Genomic DNA, 25,630 nt, shown 5'->3' with positions numbered 1-25,630 from the left:
ATCCCGACAGTGTGGAAGCAGGCCATTTAGTCCATCAAGTCTGCACCGACCCTTCGAATGAGCACTCTACCCATGTCCCCACTCTATCCCCATAACCCTGTAACCTAACCAGCAAAATCTGGACACTAAGAGGCAATTTATCATGGCCAATCCACCTAGCCTGCACATCTTTGGACTGTGGGTGGAATCTGGAGCACCCGGAGGAAACCCACACAGACACGGGGAGAACGTGCAAACCCCACGCAGACAGTCACCCAAGGCCAGAATTGAACCTGGGTCCCAGGCGCTGTGAGTTCATCACTGTGCCACCCTGCTGCCCGAAGGTGGCTATTCGACCCATTGAGTCTGCACCGACACACACCAAAAGATCACCCTACCTAGGCCTACTCCCTCGTCCTATTCCCATACCCTAACCTGCACATCTTTGGACACTGAGGGGCAATTTAGCATGGCCAATCCACCTAACCTGCACATCTTGGAAATGTAATTCCTTCTGCATTACAACAAACATGGCAGCCAATTAGTGACTCCAGTACCTGCAAACCACAATTGTTTGTGTGATGTTGATTAAGGGGCAAATATTGACCAGAACGCTTGAGCAATACCTCTGCTTATTTTCAAAATAGCATCATAGGTTATTTTACACTGTTTCAGAGGGCATCAGTTTCAGGTCTGATCAAAAAAATGGCAGCTCTAAATGAAATGAAAATCGCTTATTGTCACAAGTAGGCTGGTACGGGAATTGAATCGTGCTGTTGGCCTGCCTGGGTCTGCTTTAAAAGCCAGCTCTTTAGCCCTGTGCTAAACCAGCCTCTAGAAGTGCAGAGCACCCTCAATATTGGCATTAACATGCCAGTCTGGAATTTGTACTCAGGTCTCTTAGCACAGGAATAAAACAGAGAATGCTGGAAAACTCAGCAGGTCAGACCGCCTCTGTGGAGAGAGAATCAGAGATAATGTGCGGAATTTTACTTAATATCTTCTAATTCCTGGACCTAGCGAGGAAAGCGGTGTGAATCTCACCAGCTGTTCTCTCCGTATTGTCCAGTACTTACAAGAAAAATGCTGGAGGTGTGTCCCACGCTGGATCGGCTTTCTGGAGATCTGAGCGCCGTTTTTAAGGAGTGCTCCAGATCTCAGGAACCAACAAGAACGACGAACACCGCCCCCCCCCCCCCCCCCCCATGGACACGGAGAGACCCTCCCCCATGGGACCCTCCCCCCTCCATGCACATGCCTTCCTCCCCATATAGGCGGGTTCCCACCACATGGAACTCCGCGGCACTACCCCTTAGCACTGCCCCATGGCACTGCCGGAGTGCAGTGCCAGGGGGCATTTCCAGAATGCCATGTAAGAGGGAAGTGCTACAGTGCCAGAAGGCAGTATTGAAGGGCAGTGCCAGGGTACTGCCCAGGCAGGTTCCCCCTCTCCCCCGGGGCTATATTTACCTGTGCGTCCCTGGCGGATTCCCTCCAGCTGGTTCAAATTTTGAAAAACCTATTGTAAATCACGCCAGCGAGGGTGTAATTCCCAATGCGGAGGGGCTGGGGGGTCACTACAGTGGGAAAGCGTGCTAACTATACTTAAATGTATTCAAATGTATTGAAATGAGGTTCCTAACCTTCCTGAGCGAGAACCCTGTTATTTCATTGAGGAGGATGGGGGAAGAAATCAGAGCCTGAAATCTCGTGGGTGAGAGTCTTGGTTTCTGGCTCTTGTGGGATTTTGCATCAACATCGACATGTGTGCCTGCGGCAAATGCAGGCGTAAAATACCTCCTAATGTTTCTTGTCCAATATGACATTCTTCGGAACTGGAGAGAGCTACAAATGAGAAAACTGACTGACACTGTGGCCCACTCACATAACCTGTCCCTATCCCTTTTTAGACCCCTTATGTCCTATTGGCAACTTACTTTTCCATCTACCTGTGTATATCATTGGCAAATTTAGCAATAGTACATTTGGTTCCTTCATCCAAATCATTGACATAAATTCTAAATAGTTAGAGACTACTGATTCCAGTGGCACCCACTAGTTTCAGCTTGTCAACCTGTAAATGACCCATTCATGCTGTCTCTGTTTCCTGCTAACTAACCAATCTTCTTTCCATACCAATATATTACCCCTACAACATGAGCTCCTATTGGATGCTGTCGCCTTTAATCTGGCACCTTGTCAAATGCCTTCTGGAAATCTAAGTGCACCTCTTCAATAGGTTCCCTTCTTCCATGTTACCTGTTTCTTTCTCAAATAACTAAAATAGTGAATTAGTCAAATATGATTTCCCTTTCACAAAACCATGTTGACTCTGTCTGACTGCATGGAGATTTTCTAAGCGCCCCGCTATTACCTCCTTAATTATAGATTTCAGCATTTCCCCAAGCTAACTGGCTTGTAGTTTCCTGCTTTCTGTCTCTATCCTTTCTTAGAAGTTTACAGCATGGAAACAGGCCCTTCGGCCCAACCAGTCCATGCTGCCCAGTTTTTACCATTAAGCTAGTCCCAATTGCCCGCACTTGGCCCATAACCCTCTATACCCATCTTACCCATGTAACTATCTAAATGCTTTTTAAAATACACAATTGTACCCGCCTCTACTACTACCTCTGGCAGTCCATTCCAGACACTCACTACCCTCTGAGTGAAGAAATTGCCCCTCTGGGCCCTTCTGAATCTCTCCCCTCTCACCTTAAACCTAGGCCCTCTAGTTTTAGACTCGCCTACCTTTGGGAAAAGATGTTGACTATCTACCTTATCTATGCCCCTCATTATTTTATAGACCTCTATAAGATCACCCCTAAGCCTCCTACGCTCCAGGGAAAAAAGTCCCAATCTATCCAGCCTCTCCTTATAACTCAAACCATCAAGTCCCGGTAACATCCTAGTAAATCTTTTCTGCACTCTTTCTAGTTTAATAATATCCTTTCTATAATAGGGTGACCAGAACTGCACACAGTATTCCAAGTGTTGCCGTACCAATGTCTTGTACAACTTCAACAAGACGTCCCAACTCCTGTATTCAATGTTCTGATCAATGAAACCAAGCATGCCGAATGCCTTCTTCACCACCCTCTCCACCTGCGACTCCACCTTCAAGGAGCTATGAACCTGTACTCCTAGATCTCTTTGTTCTATAACTCTCCCCAACGCAATACCATTAACTGAGTAGGTCCTGGCCTGATTCGATCTGCCAAAATGCATCACCTCACATTTATCTAAATTAAACTCCATCTGCCATTCGTCGGCCCACTGGCCTAATTGATCAAGATCCCGTTGCAATCCTAGATAACCTTCTTCACTATCCATTGTGCCACCAATCTTGGTGTCATCTGCAAACTTACTAACCATGCCTCCTAAATTCTCATCCAAATCATTAATATAAATCACAAATAACAGTGGACCCAGCACCGATCCCTGAGGCACACCACTGGTCACAGGCCTCCAGTTTGAAAAACAACCCTCTACAACCACTTTCTTGAATAGAAGTTACATTCACTGTTTTCCAACCTGATGGAATATTTCCAAAGCCTAGGAAAATTAAAACCAATGAATCTATCACCTCAGCAGCCACTTCTTTTAAGACCCTAGGATAAAGTCCATTAGGGCTTGTCATCCTTTAGCTCTAATAATTTTTTCAGAACCCTTTTCCTGGTGATAGTTTTAAATTCCTCCCTCTTTCGATTCTTGATTGACAATTATTTCTGGAATGTTTCTTGTATCCTCTACAGTGAAGACAGATCAAAATGTCGGTTTAGTTCACCGCCATTTCCTTATTTTCCATAATTAATTCCCAGACTCACTCTTTAGGGGACCAACGTTCACTTAGTTACTCTTTTCTTTTCTTAAATGTCAGTTTTTATATTTCTTAGCTAACTTTCTCTTGTACTCTAAGACATGAGGCCATGATGCCCCGACGCGATGATCCCCCAATTAGAGGGGGGATATGGGGGAGGGGGGATGTGGGAGAGGGGGGATATGGGGGAGGGGGGGTATGGGGGAGGGCGGATATGGGGGAGGGGGGATATGGGAGAGGGGGGATATGGGGAGGGGGGATATGGGGGAGGGGGGATATGGGGGAGGGGGATATGAGGGATATGGGGGAGGGGGGATATGGGTGAGGGGGGTATGGGGGAGGGGGGATATGGGGGATATGGGGAAGGGGGGATATGGGGAGGGGGGATATGGGGGAGGGGGGATATGGGGGATATGGGGAGGGGGGATATGGGGGATATGAGGGAGGGGGGATATGGGGGGAGGGGGGATATGGGGGATATGGGCGAGGGTGGATATGGGGGAGGGAGGATATGGGGGATATGGGGGAGGGGGGATATGGGGGAAGGGGGATATGGGGGAGGGGGGATATGGGGGATATGGGGAGGAGGATATGGGGGAGGGGGGTATGGGGTTTATGGGGGAGGGGGGATATGGGGGAGGGGGGATCTGGGGGAGGGGGGATATGGGGGTTTTGGGGGAGGGGGGATATGGGGGAGGGGGGATATGGGGAGGGGGATATGGGGGAGGGGGGATATGGGGGATATGGGGAGGGGGGATATGGGGGAGGGGGGATATGGGGGATATGGGGGAGAGGGGATATGGGGGAGGGGGGATAGGGGGGACGGGGGGATATGGGGGATATGGAGGAGGGGGGATATGGGGGAGGGGGATATGGGGATGGGGGATATGGGGGAGGGGGGATATGGGGGAGGGGATATGGGGGATATGGGGGAGGGGGGATATGGGGGATATGGGGGAGGGGGGATATGGAGGAGGGGGGATATGGGCTCACCCTGCCTGCTCTGATGAGGTCGTTCACCTTCTTGTGGCACTGGGTGCCTGTCCGTGGTGTCAGGGCCGCAGCGGTGACGGCCTCTGCCACCTCCCTCCACAGACGCCGGCTGTGGCGTGGGGCAACTCTGCGGCCGTGTCCGGGATACAGGGCCTCCCTCCTCTGCTCCACTGCGTCCAGGAGCGCCTCCACATCCCGTGACTGGAACCTCGGGGCTGAGCGGCGGTCAGCCATCAAGTCGGGTGTTCCGGTCGGGTGTTCCGGTCGGGTGGGGGGGAGCAGCGTGTCGTTATGAGCCGTCACGCCGTGCGGCGTGTATGATGCTGCACGGCGTGAACCACGTGAGCAAGCGCGGATCCAGTCACGTCGCTGCTAGCCCATTTTGGGCCGGAGACTTCGCGACGATTTTTGCGGCGTGACGCAAGTCGGATTTGCGCCGTTTTTTGCGCCGATCGGCGGACTTTGCGCCGATAACGGAGAATATCGCCCCTGGAGTCACTATTATTTTGAAGTTTTTGCTTTCACTCTTCAGTGTCTCAAGGATATTTGAATGTATTCACAGAATAGTTTCCGATTTAATTTTGTGTAAATGTACCAGGATGAGTTCTTAAAGAAACAAACAGGGGCGAAATTCTCCGGAAACGGCGCGATGTCCGCCGACTGGCGCTCAAAACGGCGCAAATCAGTCGGGCATCGCGCCGCCCCAAAGGTGTGGAATGCTCTGCATCTTTGGGGGCCGAGCCCCAACCTTAAGGGGCTAGGCCCACGCCGGATGAATTTCCGCCCCGACAGTTGGCGGGAAAGGCCTTTGGTGCCCCGCAAGCTGGCGCGGAAATGACAATTCCGGGCGGCGCATGCGCGGGAACGTCAGCGGCCGCTGACGGCATTCCCGCGCATGCGCAGTGGAGGGTGTCTCTTCCGCCTCCGCCATGGTGGAGACCGTGGCGAAGGCGGAAGGAAAAGAGTGCCCCCATGGCACAGGCCCGCCCGCGGATCGGTGGGCCCCGATCGCGGGTCAGGCCACCGTGGGGGAACCCCCCGTGTCCAAATCGCCCCACCCCAGGACCCCGGAGCCTGCACACGCCACCTTGTCCCGCCGGTAAGGTAGGTGGTTTAATCTACGCCGGCGGGACAGGCATTTTCGCAGCGGGACTTCGGCCCATCCAGGCCGGAGAATCGCGCGGGGGGGCCCGCCAACCGGCGCGGCCCGATTCCCGCCCCCGCCGAATATCTGGTGCCGGAGAATCCGGCAACCGGCGGGGGCGGAATTCACGCCAGCCCCGGCGATTCTCCGACCCTGCGGGGGGTCGGAGAATATCGCCCCAGTGCTTCGTATATCTATTCAACCGGGCTGAGACCAGGGGCGGGATTCTCCGACCCCCCGCTGGGTCGGAGAATCCCCGGAGGGCGGAAGAAGCCTGCCCCGACGTCGGCTGCCATATTCTCCGCCGCCAGGGATCATGCCACGCCAGTCGGGGTCTATTGGCAGCGGCCCCTATGGCAGTTCTCCGGGCCCCGAAGGGCTGACCGGTCATCTATTTCTGGCCAGTCCCGCCGGCGTGGATTAGACATGGTCACACATGGTGGGACCTGGCAGGTAAGTCAGCTGATGCGGTCCTCGGGGGGGGGGGGATCCTCCACGGTGGCCTGACCCACAATCCCGCCGGCACGGAGAGGACAACCCCCTGCGCATGCACGAGAATACGTCGGCCAGTCTGCGCAAGCGCGGAACCATGCCGGCGGTTCTGCGCATGTGCAAGATCACGTCAGCCCTTCGGCGCATGTGCTAACTCACGCAGTCCCTTTGGCACGGCTGGCACAGTGCCAACCCCTCCGGCGTCCACCTAGCTCCCGGAAGTAGGAAACTTCCGCACTTTCGGGGGCTGTTGACGCCGGAGTGGTTTGTGCCGGTTTTCTCGCTGGTGGGCGCACAGGAGAATCCCGCCTCTGATCTATGAGCAAGAGATAAGAGGAATCTTACTGTGTGTGACCACTCCTTAATGCTTTGGTTAGGATTGAATTAATGCTCTGTTTACCATTCCTCCAGCTATAAAGCCCAAATTATGGTTCATCCCTTTACTGCCGTCCTCTGTCCTCTGACATGTCCCTTTATCCAATCCCCAAAATCTAACTCCAGTTTTGTGTCATCTATGTCACTGTTAAATATCTTTTCACAATCGCATCTGTCCACATTTATCCACATCTCCATCTCATCAGTTTGGATCCAAATTCTATGCAGATCTGATAGTCTGTTCCCAGTTCCTTCCGGTCTCTTCTGGCATGGTATCATCTACAATCCTGGAGAGCAATGCTTCTGCACCAATATTCAAATCAAGTATGCACGTGGTTAAAAAGCAGCTGTTCCAAAACTGATCCATGTGCAACTCAGGTTTCCCTCCAGGTCACTCACCATCCTGACTTGCTATCGCCGTTCCTTCACTGTGGCTGGGTCAAAATCCTGGAACTCCCTTCGTAACTGTGCGTGTGCCTACACCACAGGGACTGCAGGAGTTCAAGAAGGCAGCTCACCACCACCTTCTCAAGGGCAAACACAACTGGGCAATAAAAAACTTTGTCCTTGCTGATTGAACTCCAGGGAAAATCATGCTGCTCAGTCAAGATACAACGCCCTTCAAAAGAGCACCAGAAATAGCGTGTCTCGCAATCTATTCAATCAATCTCTAACTTGGCACTTCATCAAAGACATTGTCACATTTATTTCATTCCTAATTAGAATAATGGATGTCAACATGGAACCTTCAGTAACTCTCTAAAATGTGGGCTGATTGCCAATCTATCCAGAATGAAGAGTGTCGATGTCCATTGACTCCACATGTCATATACTAAAGGAAGATTTTCTCCCCTTTATTCGTTGACTCATATTATCTCATCCTCCACATTAACCATCCTTTACAATTCATATTTCCTTGTCAATGTCATATTCTTACCAAGTGTGGTCCTGGCAGGAGTTGAATCCCTCTTGATCCAAAATGAGACCCATGATAGGACAACAGTTAGAATACAGGGAATGTAGGTTTGTATAGCAAAATATCCCATTCTTCGACTTAAATCAAAGTAAACGATCATCAAAGTGTAGTCCCCTGATCAAAAAGAATGAAGGTTAGAATTAATTTGGTCATCTCTCTGCATTCCAAGTGCTCAGAACAAACATTCCACATCGTTTCTGATATCTAAATGATCATTGTCATGTATGAATCCAAATTTCACATTTTAGATTAAGTGCTCACCAAAGTCCAATTAGAGTGTGATGTCTGAAGACCCATCACATGATAACTCACTCTTTCTCAGGATCTCAGATCTATGGAACTTCCCAGCTCTGTCAAGCTCTCAAAGGCCTTTCACATTCTAAGCTGATTTCCTGACTGATTTTCCTGTTTTAACACTCCGATCACATTGTTGGCAGCTTTGACTATGAAGATTTGCTCATGTCCACTCATTTAAACATTTACAATGTTTGTTGATCTGTCAGAGTCACTGTATTAAAGGTCAGCGTTCGGGTCAGTGTATGCCTGTCAGGGTCAGTGTATTTAGAGATGTTGTTTTCTGTGAGGTCAGTGTTTTCAGGGTCAGTGTATATCTGTCAGGGTCAGTGTATGCCTGTCAGGGTCAGTGTATTCAGAGCCATTGTATATCTGTCAGGGTCAGTGCATGTCTGTCAGGGTCAGCGTATTCAGATTCATTATATATCTGTCAGGGTCTGTGTATTCAGGGTCAGTGCATGCCTGTCAGGGTCAGTGTATTCAGGATCAGTGAATATCCTTTAGGGTCAGGGTATTTAGGTCAATATATACCTGTCAGGGTTAGTGTATACCTGTCAGGATCAATGGCCGGGATTATCTGACCCGGCATCCCGACACCGGCTTCCCCATTGTCCGGCGCCGATTCTCGGGCGCCCGCGGGATTGCCGCCGCGCCAGTCAGGGGCCATTGACCGTGGCCCCCCCTGGCAATTCTCTGGGCCCCGATGGGCCGAGTGGCCGACGGGTTTGGCCGAGTCCTGCCGGCGTGGGTTACTCAGGTCCCATATGGTGGGACCTGGAAGGTGAGTGAGCGGGGGCCGTCCTGGATGGGGAGGCGGGGGGATCCGATTCTAGCGGGAGCCCCCACGATGGCCTGGCCCGTGATCGGGGCTTACTGATCGGCGGGCGGGCTGGTTCCGTGGGGGCCTATTTTAATTCACGCCGGGCCCATGTAGGGCTCCGCCATATTGCCCGGGGGCCATGCCGAGAAGGGAACCCCCGCGCATGGCTGAAATACACCGGCCGTTCCGCGCATGCGCGAACTCGTGCCGGCCATTCCGCGACGGCTGGAGCTGCGGGGACCACTCCGGAGGCAACCCAGCTCCCCAGGAAGGGGAGAATTCCTCACTTTCAGGAACCGTTGCCGCCGCAGTGGGTGGCGCCGGATTTCACGCCGGCGTGGGGAGATAGCCCCATTATTAGAGACTCCCGCCCAATGTATTCAGTTTAGTGTATACCTGTCAGGTAGAAAACTATCATGTGGACTGGTTTTTCACTGGCCATATTGACACTGTAAAGGAAAGGGTCAAATGTTGCAAGCTTCAAATATGAGATTTGGATGGACGCACAAACTTAAACAAAGATCCACGTTTCATGTCTGAAACTTGGCACCAGTTTAAAGAGATGATGAATAAACTGACCTGGAAGATGAGCACTGACGCAGATAGATATACACTACCTTGACAGGTATATTCTGACAGATACACTATCCCTTACTGATATACACTGACCCAGAACACACTGACATTGATTCATTATACACTGACCCAGAACACACTGACCCTGACTGTCCAAAAATGCGCAGGATAGGTGGATTGGCCATGCTAAATTGCCCTTAATGTGAAAAAGGTTAGATGGGGTTACTGAGTTATGGGGATAGTGTGGAGGTGTGGACTTAGGTAGGGTGCTCTTTCCAAGGACGGGTGCAAACTCGATGGGCCGAATGGCCTCATTCTGCACTGTAAGTTCTATGATTCTATGATTTGATGATATACACTAACCGAGAACACACTGACCCAGACTGCTATACACTGACCCAAACACATTGACACTAACTGATATATACTGACCCACACACACTGACCGACTGATATACACTGTCTCAGAACACATTGCCCTGACTGATATACACTGACCCAGAACACACTGACCCAGAACACAGTGACCTTGACTGATACATAGAACATAGAACATAGAACATAGAAAATACAGCACAGAACAGGCCCTTCGGCCCACGATGTTGTGCCGAACCTTTGTCCTAGATTAATCATAGATTATCATTGAATTTACAGTGCAGAAGGAGGCCACTCGGCCCCTTGAGTCTGCACCGGCTCCTGGAAAGAGCACCCTACCCAAACTCAACACCTTCACCCAACACCAAGGGCAATTTGGACATTAAGGGCAATTTATCATTGGCCAATTCACCTAACCTGCACATCTTTGGATTGTGGGAGGAAACCGGAGCACCCGGAGGAAACCCACGCAGACACGGGGAGGACGTGCAGACTCCGCACAGTCAGTGACCCAAGCCGGAATCGAACCTGGGACCCTGGAGCTGTGAAGCAATTGTGCTATCCACAATGCTACCGTGCTGCCCTTGAGAACAAATAAATCTACACTATATCATTTAACCGAAATCCATGTACCTATCCAATAGCTGCTTGAAGGTCCCTAATGTTTCCGACTCAATTACTTCCACAGGCAGTGCATTCCATGCCCCCACTACTCTCTGGGTAAAGAACCTACCTCTGATATCCCTCCTATATCTTCCACCTTTCACCTTAAATTTATGTCCCCTTGTAATGGTTTGTTCCACCCGGGGAAAAAGTCTCTGACTGTCTACTCTATCTATTCCCCTGATCATCTTATAAACCTCTATCAAGTCGCCCCTCATCCTTCTCCGTTCTAATGAGAAAAGGCCTAGCACCCTCAACCTTTCCTCGTAAGACCTACTCTCCATTCCAGGCAACATCCTGGTAAATCTTCTTTGCACCTTTTCCAAAGCTTCCACATCCTTCCTAAAATGAGGCGACCAGAACTGTACACAGTACTCCAAATGTGGCCTTACCAAAGTTTTGTACAGCTGCATCATCACCTCACGGCTCTTAAATTCAATCCCTCTGTTAATGAACGCGAGCACACCATAGGCCTTCTTCACAGCTCTATCCACTTGAGTGGCAACTTTCAAAGATGTATGAACATAGACCCCAAGATCTCTCTGCTCCTCCACATTGCCAAGAACACTACCGTTAACCCTGTATTCCGCATTCATATTTGTCCTTCCAAAATGGACAACCTCACACTTTTCAGGGTTAAACTCCATCTGCCACTTCTCAGCCCAGCTCTGCATCCTATCTATGTCTCTTTGCAGCCGACAACAGCCCTCCTTACTATCCACAACGCCACCAATCTTCGTATCATCTGCAAATTTACTGACCCACCCTTCAACTCCCTCATCCAAGTCATTAATGAAAATCACAAACAGCAGAGGACCCAGAACTGATCCCTGCGGTACGCCACTGGTAACTGGGATCCAGGCTGAATATTTGCCATCCACCACCACTCTCTGACTTCTATCGGTTAGCCAGTTCGTTATCCAACTGGCCAAATTTCCCACTATCCCATGCCTCCTTACTTTCTGCATAAGCCTACCATGGGGAACTTTATCAAATGCCTTACTAAAATCCATGTACACTACATCCACTGCTTTACCTTCATCCACATGCTTGGTCACCTCCTCAAAGAATTCAATAAGATTTGTAAGGCAAGACCTACCCCTCACAAATCCGTGCTGACTATCCCTAATCAAGCAGTGTCTTTCCAGATGCTCAGAAATCCTATCCTTCAGTACCCTTTCCATTACTTTGCCTACCACCGAAGTAAGACTAACTGGCCTGTAATTCCCAGGGTTATCCCTAGTCCCTTTTTTGAACAGGGGCACGACATTCGCCACTCTCCAATCCCCTGGTACCACCCCTGTTGACAGTGAGGACGAAAAGATCATTGCCAACGGCTCTGCAATTTCATCTCTTGCTTCCCATAGAATCCTTGGATATATCCCGTCAGGCCCGGGGGACTTGTCTATCCTCAAGTTTTTCAAAATGCCCAACACATCTTCCTTCCTAACAAGTATTTCCTCGAGCTTACCAATCTGTTTCACACTGTCCTCTCCAACAATATCGCCCCTCTCATTTGTAAATACAGAAGAAAAGTACTCGTTCAAGACCTCTCCTATCTCTTCAGACTCAATACACAATCTCCCGCTACTGTCCTTGATCGGACCTACCCTCGCTCTAGTCATTCTCATATTTCTCACATATGTGTAAAAGGCCTTGGGGTTTTCCTTGATCCTACCCGCCAAAGATTGTTCATGCCCTCTCTTAGCTCTCCTAATCCCTTTCTTCAGTTCCCTCCTGGCTATCTTGTATCCCTCCAATGCCCTGTCTGAACCTTGTTTCCTCAGCCTTACATAAGTCACCTTTTTCCTCTTAACAAGACATTCAACCTCTCTTGTCAACCATGGTTCCCTCACTCGACCATCTCTTCCCTGCCTGACAGGGACATACATATCAAGGACACGTAGCACCTGTTCCTTGAACAAGTTCCACATTTCATTTGTGTCCTTCCCTGCCAGCCTATGTTCCCAACTTATGCACTTCAATTCTTGTCTGACAACATCGTATTTACCCTTCCCCCAATTGTAAACCTTGCCCTGTTGCACGTACCTATCCCTCTCCATTACTAAAGTGAAAGTCACAGAATTGTGGTCACTATCTCCAAAATGCTCCCCCACTAACAAATCTATCACTTGCCCTGGCTCATTACCCAGTACTAAATCCAATATTGCCCCTCCTCTGGTCGGACAATCTACATACTGCGTTAGAAAAGCTTCCTGGACACACTGCACACACACCACCCCATCCAAACTATTTGATCTAAAGAGTTTCCACTCAATATTTGGGAAGTTAAAGTCGCCCATGACTACTACCCTATGACTTCTGCACCTTTCCAAAATCTGTTTCCCAATCTGTTCCTCCACATCTCTGCTACTATTGGGGGGCCTATAGAAAACTCCTAACAAGGTGACTGCTCCTTTCCTATTTCTGACTTCAACCCATACTACCTCAGTCGGCTGATACTCCTCGAACTGCCTTTCTGCAGCTGTTATACTATCTCTAATTAATAATGCCACCCCCCCACCTCTTTTACCACCCTCCCTAATCTTATTGAAACATCTATAACCAGGGACCTCCAACAACCATTTCTGCCCCTCTTCTATCCAAGTTTCCGTGATGGCCACCACATCGTAGTCCCAAGTACCGATCCATGCCTTAAGTTCACCCACCTTATTCCTGATGCTTCTTGCGTTGAAGTATACACACTTCAACCCCTCTCCGTGCCTGCAAGTACTCTCCTTTGTCAGTGTTCCCTTCCCCACTGCCTCATTACACGCTTTCGCGTCCTGAATATCGGCTACCTTAGTTGCTGGACTACAAATCCGGTTCCCATTCCCCTGCCAAATTAGTTTAAACCCTCCCGAAGAGTACTAGAAAACCTCCCTCCCAGGATATTGGTGCCCCTCTGGTTCAGATGCAACCCGTCCTGCTTGTACAGGTCCCACCTTCCCCAGAATGCGTTCCAATTATCCAAATACCTGAAGCCCTCCCTCCTACACCATTCCTGCAGCCACGTGTTCAACTGCACTCTCTCCCTATTCCTAGCCTCGCTATCACGTGGCACCGGCAACAAACCAGAGATGACAACTCTGTCTGTCCTGGCTTTTAACTTCCAGCCTAACTCCCTAAACTTGTTTATTACCTCCACACCCCTTTTCCTACCTATGTCGTTGGTACCAATGTGCACCACGACTTAAATACTGACCCAGAACACACTGACCCAGACTGATATACACTGACCCAGAACACGCTGACCCGGAGTGATAAACACTGACCCAGAACACACGGATCTTGATGCATTTACACTGACCCAGAACACACTGACCCTGACTGATTGGAGTTTCAGCGGGAGCGGAGTGCAGAGGCTGCTGGTGGGTGAGTATTGAAGTTTGAAATAACTTACCTTGCAGGGGCAATCACTTGGAGTTTCAGCGGGAGCGGAGTGCGGGGGCTGCTGGTGGGTGAGTATTTAAGTAAACACTTACCTGGTCCCGTTTCTGTTCCTCTTTGCTGTTGTTTTTAAAAAAAAAATCTATTTTTTAAGGCGTGAACAGGAAGTTCGACCCGCGGACTTCTGGGAAGCGGCGTGCAGGGGTTGCCGGTAGGTGAGTATTTAGGTTTAAAATAACTAACCTTGCAGGGGCAATCACTTGGAGTTTCAGCGGGAGCGGAGTGCGGGGGCTGCTGGTGGGTGAGTATTGAAGTTTGAAATAACTTACCTTGCAGGAGCATCTCTTGGAGTTTCAGCGGGAGCGGAGTGCGGGGGCTGCTGCTGGGTGAGTATTTAAGTAAACACTTACCTGGTCCCGTTTCTGTTCCTCTTTGCTGTTGTTTTTTTTTTAAATTATTTTTTAAGGCGGGAACAGGAAGTTTGACCCGTGGACTTCTGGGAAGTCCCTCACCAATAAATTCTGGTGGAGAGGAAACCCGAGACACTACACGTGTAGTGTCTCCCACCTGCCCTCCTCCTCTAACCTAATAATAAAACCCATTGGTGTGAGGTAAGTACCATATTGTATTATTATTATTTATGGTTTTTAAAAAAAAATTTAGTTGTTAGCCAGATCTTGGTTGAAAGTTAGAGGGATGGCAGGGAAGGGAGTGCAATGTTCCTCCTGCAGGATGTTTGAGGTGAGGGATGCCGTTAGTGTCCCTGCTGATTTTACCTGCAGGAAGTGCTGCCATCTCCAGCTCCTCCAAGACTGAGTTAGGGAACTGGAGCTGGAGTTGGAAGAACTTTGGATCATTCGGGAGGCAGAGGGGGTCATAGATAGCAGCTTCAGGGAATTAGTTACACCAAAGATTGGAGATAGATGGGTAACTGTAAGAGGGACTGGGAAGAAGCAGTCAGTGCAGGGATCCCCTGCGGTCGTTCCCCTGAGAAACAAGTATACCGCTTTGGATACTTGTGCGGGGGACGACTTACCAGGGGTAAGCCATGGAGTACGGGCCTCTGGCACGGAGTCTGTCCCTGTTGCTCAGAAGGGAAGGGGGGAGAGGAGCAGAGCATTAGTAATTGGGGACTCGATAGTGTGGGGCACAGATAGGAGATTTTGTGGGAGCGTGAGAGACTCACGTTTGGTCTGTTGCCTCCCAGGTGCAAGGGTACGTGATGTCTCGGATCGTGTTTTCCGTGTCCTTAAGGGGGGGGGGAGCAGCCCCAAGTCGTGGTCCACATTGGCACTAACGACATAGGTAGGAAAGGGGACAAGGATGTCAGGCAGGCTTTCAGGGAGCTAGGATGGAAGCTCAGAACTAGAACAAACAGAGTTGTTATCTCTGGCTTGTTGCCCGTGCCACGTGATAGTGAGATGAGGAATAGGGAGAGAGAGCAATTAAACACGTGGCTACAGGGATGGTGCAGGCGGGAGGGATTCAGATTTCTGGATAACTGGGGCTCTTTCTGGGGAAGGTGGGGCCTCTACAGACAGGATGGTCTACATCTGAACCTGAGGGGCACAAATATCCTGGTGGGGGGGGGGGGAGATTTGTTAGTGCTCTTTGGGGGGGGTTTAAACTAATGCAGCAAGGGCATGGGAACCTGGATTGTAGTTTTAGGGTACGGGAGAATGAGAGTATAGAGGTCAGGAGCACAGATTTGACGTCGCAGGAGGGGGCCAGTGTTCAGGTAGGTGGTTTGAAGTGTGTCTACTTCAATGCCAGGAGTATACGAAATAAGGTAGGGGAACTGGCAGCATGGGTTGGTACCTGGGACTTCGATGTTGTGGCCATTTCAGAGACATGGATAGAGCAGGGACAGGTATGGATGTTGCAGGTTCCGGGGTTTAGGTGTTTTAGTAAGCTCAGAGAAGGAGGCAAAAGAGGGGGAGGTGTGGTGCTGCTAGTCAAGAGCAGTATTATGGTGGCGGAGAGGATGCTCGATGGGGACTCATCTTCCGAGGTAGTATGGGCTGAACTACAGGGTAGTTATTATGGGAGACTTTAACTTTCCAAATATTGACTGGAAAAGATATAGTTCGAGTACATTAGATGGGTCGTTTTTTGTACAGTGTGTGCATGAGGGTTTCCTGACACAATATGTTGACAGGCCAACAAGAGGCGAGGCCACGTTGGATTTGGTTTTGGGTAAAGAACCTGGCCAGGTGTTGGATTTGGAGGTAGGAGAGCACTTTGGGGACAGTGACCACAATTCGGTGTCGTTTACGTTAGTGATGGAAAGGGATAAGTGTACACCGCAGGGCAAGAGCTATAGCTGGGGGAAGGGCAATTATGATGCCATTAAACGTGACTTGGGGGGGATAGGTTGGAGAAGTAGGCTGCAAGTGTTGGGCACACTGGATAAGTGGAGCTTGTTCAAGGATCAGTGGGCAGCACGGTAGCCTTGTGGATAGCACAATTGCTTCACAGCTCCAGGGTCCCAGGTTCGATTCCGGCTTGGGTCACTGTCTGTGCGGAGTCTGCACATCCTCCCCGTGTGTGCGTGGGTTTCCTCCGGGTGCTCCGGTTTCCTCCCACAGTCCAAAGATGTGCAGGTTAGGTGGATTGGCCATGATAAATTGCCCTTAGTGTCCAAAATTGCCCTTAGTGTTGGGTGGGGTTACTGGGTTATGGGGATAGGGTGGCGATGTTGACCATGGGTAGGGTGCTCTTTCCAAGAGCCGGTGCAGACTCGATGGGCCGAATGGCCTCCTTCTGCACTGTAAATTCTATGATCAGCTACTGCGAGTTCTTGATAAGTATGTACCGGTCAGGCAGGGAGGAAGGCATAGAGCGAGGGAACCGTGGTTTACTAAAGAAGTGGAATTTCTTGTTAAGAGGAAGAAGGAGGCCTATGTGAAGATGAGGTGTGAAGTTTCAGTTGGGGCGATGGATAGTTACAAGGTAGCGAGGAAGGATCTAAAGAGAGAGCTAAGACGAGCAAGGAGGGGACATGAGAAGTATTTGGCAGGTAGGATCAAGGAAAACCCAAAAGCTTTCTACAGGTATGTCAGGAATAAGTGAATGACTAGGGTAAGAGTAGGACCAGTCAAGAACAGGGATGGGAAGTTGTGTGTGGAGTCTGAAGAGATAGGCGAGATACTAAATGAATATTTTTCGTCAGTATTCACTCAGGAAAAAGATAATGTTGTGGAGGAGAATGCTGAGACCCATGCTATTAGAATAGATGGCATTGAGGTACGTAGGGAAGAGGTGTTGGCAATTCTGGACAGGCTGAAAATAGATAAGTCCCCGGGGCCTGATGGGATTTATCCTAGGATTCTCTGGGAGGCCAGGGAAGAGATTGCTGGACCTTTGGCTTTGATTTTTATGTCATCATTGGCTACAGGAATAGTGCCAGAGGACTGGAGGATAGCAAATGTGGTCCCTTTGTTCAAAAAGGGGAGCAGAGACAACCCCGGCAACTATAGACCGGTGAGCCTCACGTCTGTAGTGGGTAAAGTCTTGGAGGGGATTATAAGAGACAAGATTTATAATCATCTAGATAGGAATAATATGATCAGGGATCGTCAGCATGGCTTTGTGAAGGGTAGGCCATGCCTCACAAACCTTATTGAGTTCTTTGAGAAGGTGACTGAACAGGTAGAGGAGGGTAGAGCAGTTGATGTGGTGTATATGGATTTCAGTAAAGCATTTGATAAGGTTCCCCACGGTAGGCTATTGCAGAAAATACGGAGGCTGGGGATTGAGGGTGATTTAGAGATGTGGATCAGAAATTGGCCAGCTGAAAGAAGACAGAGGGTGGTGGTTGATGGGAAATGTTCAGAATGGAGTTCAGTTACAAGTGGCGTACCACAAGGATCTGTTCTGGGGCCGTTGCTGTTTGTCATTTTTATCAATGACCTAGAGGAAGGCGCAGAAGGGTGAGTGAGTAAATGTGCAGACGACACTAAAGTCGGTGGTGTTGTCGACAGTGTGGAAGGATGTAGCAGGTTACAGAGGGACATAGATAAGCTGCAAGCTGGGCTGAGAGGTGGCAAATGGAGTTTAATGTAGAGAAGTGTGAGGTGATTCACTTTGGAAGGAATAACAGGAATGCGGAATATTTGGCTAATGGTAAAGTTCTTGGAAGTGTGGATGAGCAGAGGGATCTAGGTGTCCATGTACATAGATCCCTGAAAGTTGCCACCCAGGTTGATAGGGTTGTGAAGAAGGCCTATGGAGTGTTGGCCTTTATTGGTAGAGGGATTGAGTTCCGGAGTCAGGAGGTCATGTTGCAGCTGTACAAAACTCTGGTACGGCTGCATTTGGAGTATTGCGTACAGTTCTGGTCACCGCTTTATAGGAAGGACGTGGAGGCTTTGGAGCGGGTGCAGAGGAGATTTACCAGGATGTTGCCTGGTATGGAGGGAAAATCTTAGGAGGAAAGGCTGATGGACTTCAGGTTGTTTTCATTGGAGAGAAGAAGGTTAAGAGGAGACTTAATAGAGGCATACAAAATGATCAGGGGGTTAGATAGAGTGGACAGTGAGAGCCTTCTCCCGCGGATGGAAATGGCTGGCACGAGGGGACATAGCTTTAAACTGAGGGGTAATAGATATAGGACAGAGGTCAGAGGTAGGTTCTTAACGCAAAGAGTGGTGAGGCCGTGGAATGCCCTACCTGCAACAGTAGTGAACTCGCCAACATTGAGGGCATTTAAAAGTTTATTGGATAAGCATATGGATGATAATGGCATAGTGTAGGGTAGATGGCTTTTGTTTCGGTGCAACATCGTGGGCCGAAGGGCCTGTACTGCGCTGTCTCGTTCTATGTTCTATGTTCTATGATATTCACTGACCCTGACTGATATGCACTGACCCACAACACACTGATTCGTATTGATATACACTGACCCAGAACACACTGACCTTGACGGATCTACACTGACCGAGAACACACTGACCCTGACTGATATACACTGACCCTGACTGATATACACTGACCCAGAACACACTGACCCTGACTGAAATACAGTGACCCAGAAAACATTGACCCTGACTGATATACACTGACCCAGAACACCGTGACCCGGAGTGATATACACTTACCTAGAACACACTGACCTTGACGGATCTACACTGACCCAGCACATTGACCCAGACTAAGATACACGAACACTGACCGATATGCACTGACCCACAACACACTGATTCGTATTGATATACACTAACCCAGAACACACTGACCCTGACGGATCTGCACTGACCCAGAACACACTGACCCTGACTGATATACACTGACCCTGACTGATATACACTGACCCATTACACGCTGTCCCTGACTGATATACACTGACCCAGAACACACTGACCCAGACTGATATACACTGACCCAGAACATATTGGCCTTAACTGATATACACTGATCCAGAACACACTGAACCTAACTGATATACACTGACCCAGAACGCACTGAACATAACTGATATACACTGACCCAGAACACACTGACCCGGAGTGATATACATTGACCCTGAACACACTGACCTTGACGGATCTACACTGACCCAGCACATTGACCCAGACTAATATACACTAACACTGACCGATATGCACTGACCCACAACACACTGATTCGTATTGATATACACTGACCCAGAACAAACTGACCTTGACGGATCTACACTGACCGAGAACACACTGACCCTGACTGATATACACTGACCCTGAACACACTGACCCTGACTGATATACACTGACCCTGAACATATTGGCCTTAACTGATATACACTGATCCAGAACACACTGAACCTAACTGATATACACTGACCCAGAACACACTGAACCTAACTGATATACACTGTCCCAGAACACACTGACCCTTACTGATATACACTGTCCCAGAACGCACTGAACCTAACTGATATACACTGTCCCAGAACGCACTGAACCTAACTGATATACACTGACCCAGTACGCACTGACCCTGACTGATGTACACTTATCCAGAACACACTGACCCGTATTGATATACACTGACCCAGAACACATTGACCCGTATTGATATACACTGACCCAGAACACACTGACCCGTATTGATATACACTGACCCAGAATACACTGGCATTGATGGATCTACACTGACCCAGAACACATTGACCCAGACTGATATACACTGACCCTGACTGATATACACAGACCCTGACTGATATACACTGACCAGAACACACTGACCCGTATTGATATACACTGACCCAGAACACATTGACCCAGACTACAGTGACCCATAACACACTGACCCAGATCACATAAACCCTGACTGATATACACTGACCCAGAACACACTGACCATGACTGATATACACTGACCAGGACTGATATACACTGACCCATTACACGCTGTCCCTGAGTGATATACACTGACCCAGAACACACTGACCTTGACGGATCTACACTGACGCAGAACACATTGACCCTGACTGATATACACTGACGCAGAACACACTGACCCGTATTGATATACACTGACCCAGAACACACTGACCATGACGGATCTACACTGACCCAGAACACAGTGACCCCGAGTGATATACACTGACCCAGAACACACTGACCTTGACTTATATACACTGACCCAGAACACACTGACCCCGAGTGATATACACTGACCCAGAACACACTGACCTTGACGGATCTACACTGACCCAGAATACACTGTCTCTGACTGATATACATTGACCCAGAACACACTGACCCCGAGTGATATACACTGACCCAGAACACACTGACCTTGACGGATCTACACTAACCCAGAACACACTGGACCTGACTGATATATACTGACCCAGAACACACTGTCTCTGACTGATATACACTGACCCAGAACACACTGACCCAGAACACAGTGACCCCGACTGATATACACTGACCCAGAACACAGTGACCCAGACTGATATACACTGACCCAGAACACACTGACCCCGAGTGATATACACTGACCCAGAACACACTGACCTTGACGGATCTACACTGACCCAGAACACACTGACCCTGAGTGATATACACTGACCCAGAACACACTGTCTCTGACTGATATACACTGACCCAGAACACAGTGACCCCGACTGATAGACACTGACCCAGAACACAGTGACCCAGACTGATATACACTGACCCTGAACACACTGACCTTGACGGATCTACACTGACCCAGAACACAGTGACCCAGACTGATATACACTGACCCAGAACACACTGACCCTGACTGATATACACTGACCCAGAACACACTGACCTTGACGGATCTACACTGACCCAGAACACAGTGACCCAGACTGATATACACTGACCCAGAGCACACTGACCCTGACTGATATACACTGACCCAGAACACACTGATCTTGACGGATCTACACTGACCCAGAGCACACTGACCCAGACTGATATACACTGACCCAGAACACACTGACCTTGACGGATCTACACTGACCCAGAACACAGTGACCCCGAGTGATATACACTGACCCAGAACACACTGACCCAGACTGATATACACTGACCCAGAACACACTGACCTTGACAGATCTACAATGACCCAGAACACAGTGACCCCGAGTGATATACACTGACCCAGAACACACTGACCCAGACTGATATACACTGACCCAGAACACACTGACCCTGACTGATATACACTGACCCAGAACACACTGACCTTGACGGATCTACACTGACCCAGAACACAGTGACCCCGAGTGATAGACGCTGATCCAGAACACACTGACCCTGACTGATATACACTGACCCAGAACACAGTGACCCAGACTGATATACACTGACCCAGAACACACTGACCCCGAGTGATATACACTGACCCAGAACACACTGATCTTGACTTATATACACTGACCCGGAACACACTGACTATGACTGGCACATACTGACCCAGAACACACTGACCCTTATTGATATACACTGACCCTGAACACACTGACCCGTATTGATATACACTGACCCTGAACACACTGACCTTTACCGATATTCACTGACCCAGAACACACTGACCCAGAATGAAATGCACTGACCCAGAATTCATTGACCCTGACTGATATACGCTGGCGAGAACACACTGACCCTGACTGATATACGCTGACCCTGCCTGATATACACACTGACCCAGAACACACAGATCCAGACTAATTTACACTGATCCAGAACACAGTGACCCTGACTGACACATACTGACCCAGAACACACTGACCCTGTGTGATATACACTGACCCAGAACACACTGACCCAGAACACACTGACTCTGAGTGATATACACTGACCCAGAACACAGTGACCCAGACTGATCTACACTAACCCAGAACACACTGACCCTGGCTGATATATACTGACCCAGAACACACTGTCTCTGACTGATATACACTGACCCAGAACACACTGACCCAGAACACAGTGACCCCGACTGATATACACTGACCCAGAACACAGTGACCCAGACTGATATACACTGACCCAGAACACACTGACCCCGAGTGATATACACTGACCCAGAACACACTGACCTTGACGGATCTACACTGACCCAGAACACACTGACCCTGAGTGATATACACTGACCCAGAACACACTTTCTCTGACTGATATACACTGACCCAGAACACAGTGACCCCGACTGATAGACACTGACCCAGAACACAGTGACCCAGACTGATATACACTGACCCTGAACACACTGACCTTGACGGTTCTACACTGACCCAGAACACAGTGACCCAGACTGATATACAGTGACCCAGAACACACTGACCCTGACTGATATACACTGACCGAGAACACACTGACCTTGACGGATCTACACTGACCCAGAACACAGTGACCCAGACTGATATACACTGACCCAGAACACACTGACCCTGACTGATATACACTGACCCAGAACACACTGACCTTGACGGATCTACACTGACCCAGAACACACTGACCCAGACTGATATACACTGACCCAGAACACACTGACCTTGACGGATCTACACTGACCCAGAACACAGTGACCCCGAGTGAAATACACTGACCCAGAACACACTGACCCAGACTGATATACACTGACCCAGAACACACTGACCTTGACAGATCTACACTGACCCAGAACACAGTGACCCCGAGTGATATACACTGACCCAGAACACAGTGACCCTGACTGATATACACTGACCCAGAACACACTGATCTTGACGGATCTACACTGACCCAGAACACAGTGACCCCGAGTGATATACGCTGATCCAGAACACACTGACCCTGACTGATATACACTGACCCAGAACACAGTGACCCAGACTGATATACACTGACCCAGAACACACTGACCCCGAGTGAAATACACTGACCCAGAACACACTGACTATGACTGACACATACTGACCCAGAACACACTGACACTTATTGATATACACTGACCCTGAACACACTGACCCGTATTGATATACACTTACCCTGAACACACAGACCTTTACCGATATTCACTGACCCAGAACACACTGACCCAGAATGAAATGCACTGACCCAGAATTCATTGACCCTGACTGATATGCGCTGGCGAGAACACACTGACCCTGACTGATATACGCTGACCCTGACTGACACATACTGACCCAGAACACACTGACCCTGAGTGATATACACTGACCCAGAACACACTGACCCATAACACACTGACTCTGAGTGATATACACTGACCCAGAACACAGTGACCCAGACTGATATACACTGACCCAGAACACACTGACCTTGACGGATCTACACTGACCCAGAACACACTGACCCTGACTGATATACACTGACACTGAACACACTGACCTTGACGGATCTACACTGACCCAGAACACAGTGGCCCTGACTGATATACACTGACCCAGAACACACTGACCTTGACGGATCTACACTGACCCAGAACACACTGTCTCTGACTGATATACACTGACCCAGAACACAGTGACCCCGACTGATATACACTGACCCAGAACACACTGACCCCGAGTGATATACACTTACCCAGAACACACTGACCTTGACGGATCTACTCTGACCCAGAACACACTGATCCTGAGTGATATACACTGACCCAGAACACACTGACCCAGAACACACTGACCCTGAGTGATATACACTGACCCAGAACACAGTGACCCAGACTGATATACACTGACCCAGAACACACTGACCTTGACGGATCTACATTGACCCAGAACACACTGACCCTGACTGATATACACTGACCCTGAACACACTGACCTTGACGGATCTACACTGACCCAGAACACAGTGGCCCTGACTGATATACACTGACCCAGAACACACTGACCTTGACGGATCTACACTGACCCAGAACACACTGTCTCTGACTGATATACACTGACTCAGAACACAGTGACCCCGACTGATATACACTGACCCAGAACACACTGACCCCGAGTGATATACACTTACCCAGAACACACTGACCTTGACGGATCTACACTGACCCAGAACACACTGACCCCGAGTGATATACACTGACCCAGAACACAGTGAACCCGAGTGATATACACTGACCCAGAACACACTGACCCCGAGTGATATACACTGACCCAGAACACACTGACCTTGACGGATCTACACTGACCCAGAACACACTGTCTCTGACTGATATACACTGACCCAGAACACAGTGACCCCGACTGATATACACTGACCCAGAACACACTGACACCGAGTGATATACACTGACCCAGAACACACTGACCTTGACGGATCTACACTGACCCAGAACACACTGACCCTGAGTGATATATACTGACCCAGAACACACTGTCTCTGACTGATATACACTGACCCAGAACACAGTGACCCCGACTGATATACACTGACCCAGACCACAGTGACCCAGACTGATATACACTGACCCAGAACACACTGACCCCGAGTGATATACACTGACCCAGAACACACTGACCTTGACGGATCTACACTGACCCAGAACACACTGACCCTGAGTGATATACACTGACCCAGAACACACTGTCTCTGACTGATATACACTGACCCAGAACACAATGACCCTGACTGATATACACTGACCCAGAATGCAGTGACCCAGACTGATATACACTGACCCAGAACACAGTGACCCAGACTGATATACACTGACCCTCAACACACTGACCTTGACGGATCTACACTGACCCAGAACACAGTGACCCTGAGTGATATACACTGACCCAGAACACACTGACCCAGACTGGTATACACTGACCCAGAACACACTGACCCTGACTGATATACACTGACCCAAAAAACACAGATCCAGACTGATATACACTGATCCAGAACACAGTGACCTTGACGGATCTACACTGACCGAGAACACACTGACCCCGAGTGATATACACTGACCCTGAACACACTGACCCTGACTGATATACACTGACCCTGAACACACTGACCCTGACTGATATACACTGACCCTGAACACACTGACCCTGACTGATATACACTGACCCGGAACACACTGACCCTGACTGATATACACTGACCCGGAACACACTGACCCTGACTGATATACACCGACCCAAAACACACAGATCCAGACTGATTTACACTGATCCAGAACACACTGTCCCTGACTGACACATACTGACCCAGAACACACTGACCCAGACTGATATACACTGACCCAGAACACACTGACCTTGATGCATCT

The 25,630-nt window shown here is 49.3% G+C and overlaps 1 protein-coding gene across 4 annotated transcripts in view; it reads right to left on the bottom strand.

The window, feature by feature from the left end:
- The window catches only part of LOC140420865 (gamma-aminobutyric acid receptor subunit gamma-4-like), a 559,891-nt gene that overhangs the window by 59,518 nt on the left and 474,743 nt on the right, over positions 1–25,630 (bottom strand). For 3 of the 4 annotated variants that reach the window (XR_011946626.1, XM_072504962.1, XM_072504960.1), the window contains exon 7: positions 7,738–7,890. The exons of the other annotated variant lie outside the window; for it this stretch is intronic. Coding sequence is in view for 2 of the 3 variants with exons in the window: in XM_072504962.1 (XP_072361063.1) it covers positions 7,738–7,890 (153 nt within the window). In the remaining variant the exon portion in view is untranslated. The remainder of the gene's footprint in view (positions 1–7,737; positions 7,891–25,630) is intronic. 4 annotated transcript variants of the gene reach the window in all.

The sequence above is a fragment of the Scyliorhinus torazame genome, chromosome 5 (genome assembly GCF_047496885.1).
Source record: "Scyliorhinus torazame isolate Kashiwa2021f chromosome 5, sScyTor2.1, whole genome shotgun sequence".
In the NCBI taxonomy this organism is placed as follows: domain Eukaryota; kingdom Metazoa; phylum Chordata; class Chondrichthyes; order Carcharhiniformes; family Scyliorhinidae; genus Scyliorhinus; species Scyliorhinus torazame.
Note: the sequence above shows the minus strand (reverse complement) of the source record. Positions and strands in the feature narration are given on the sequence as shown.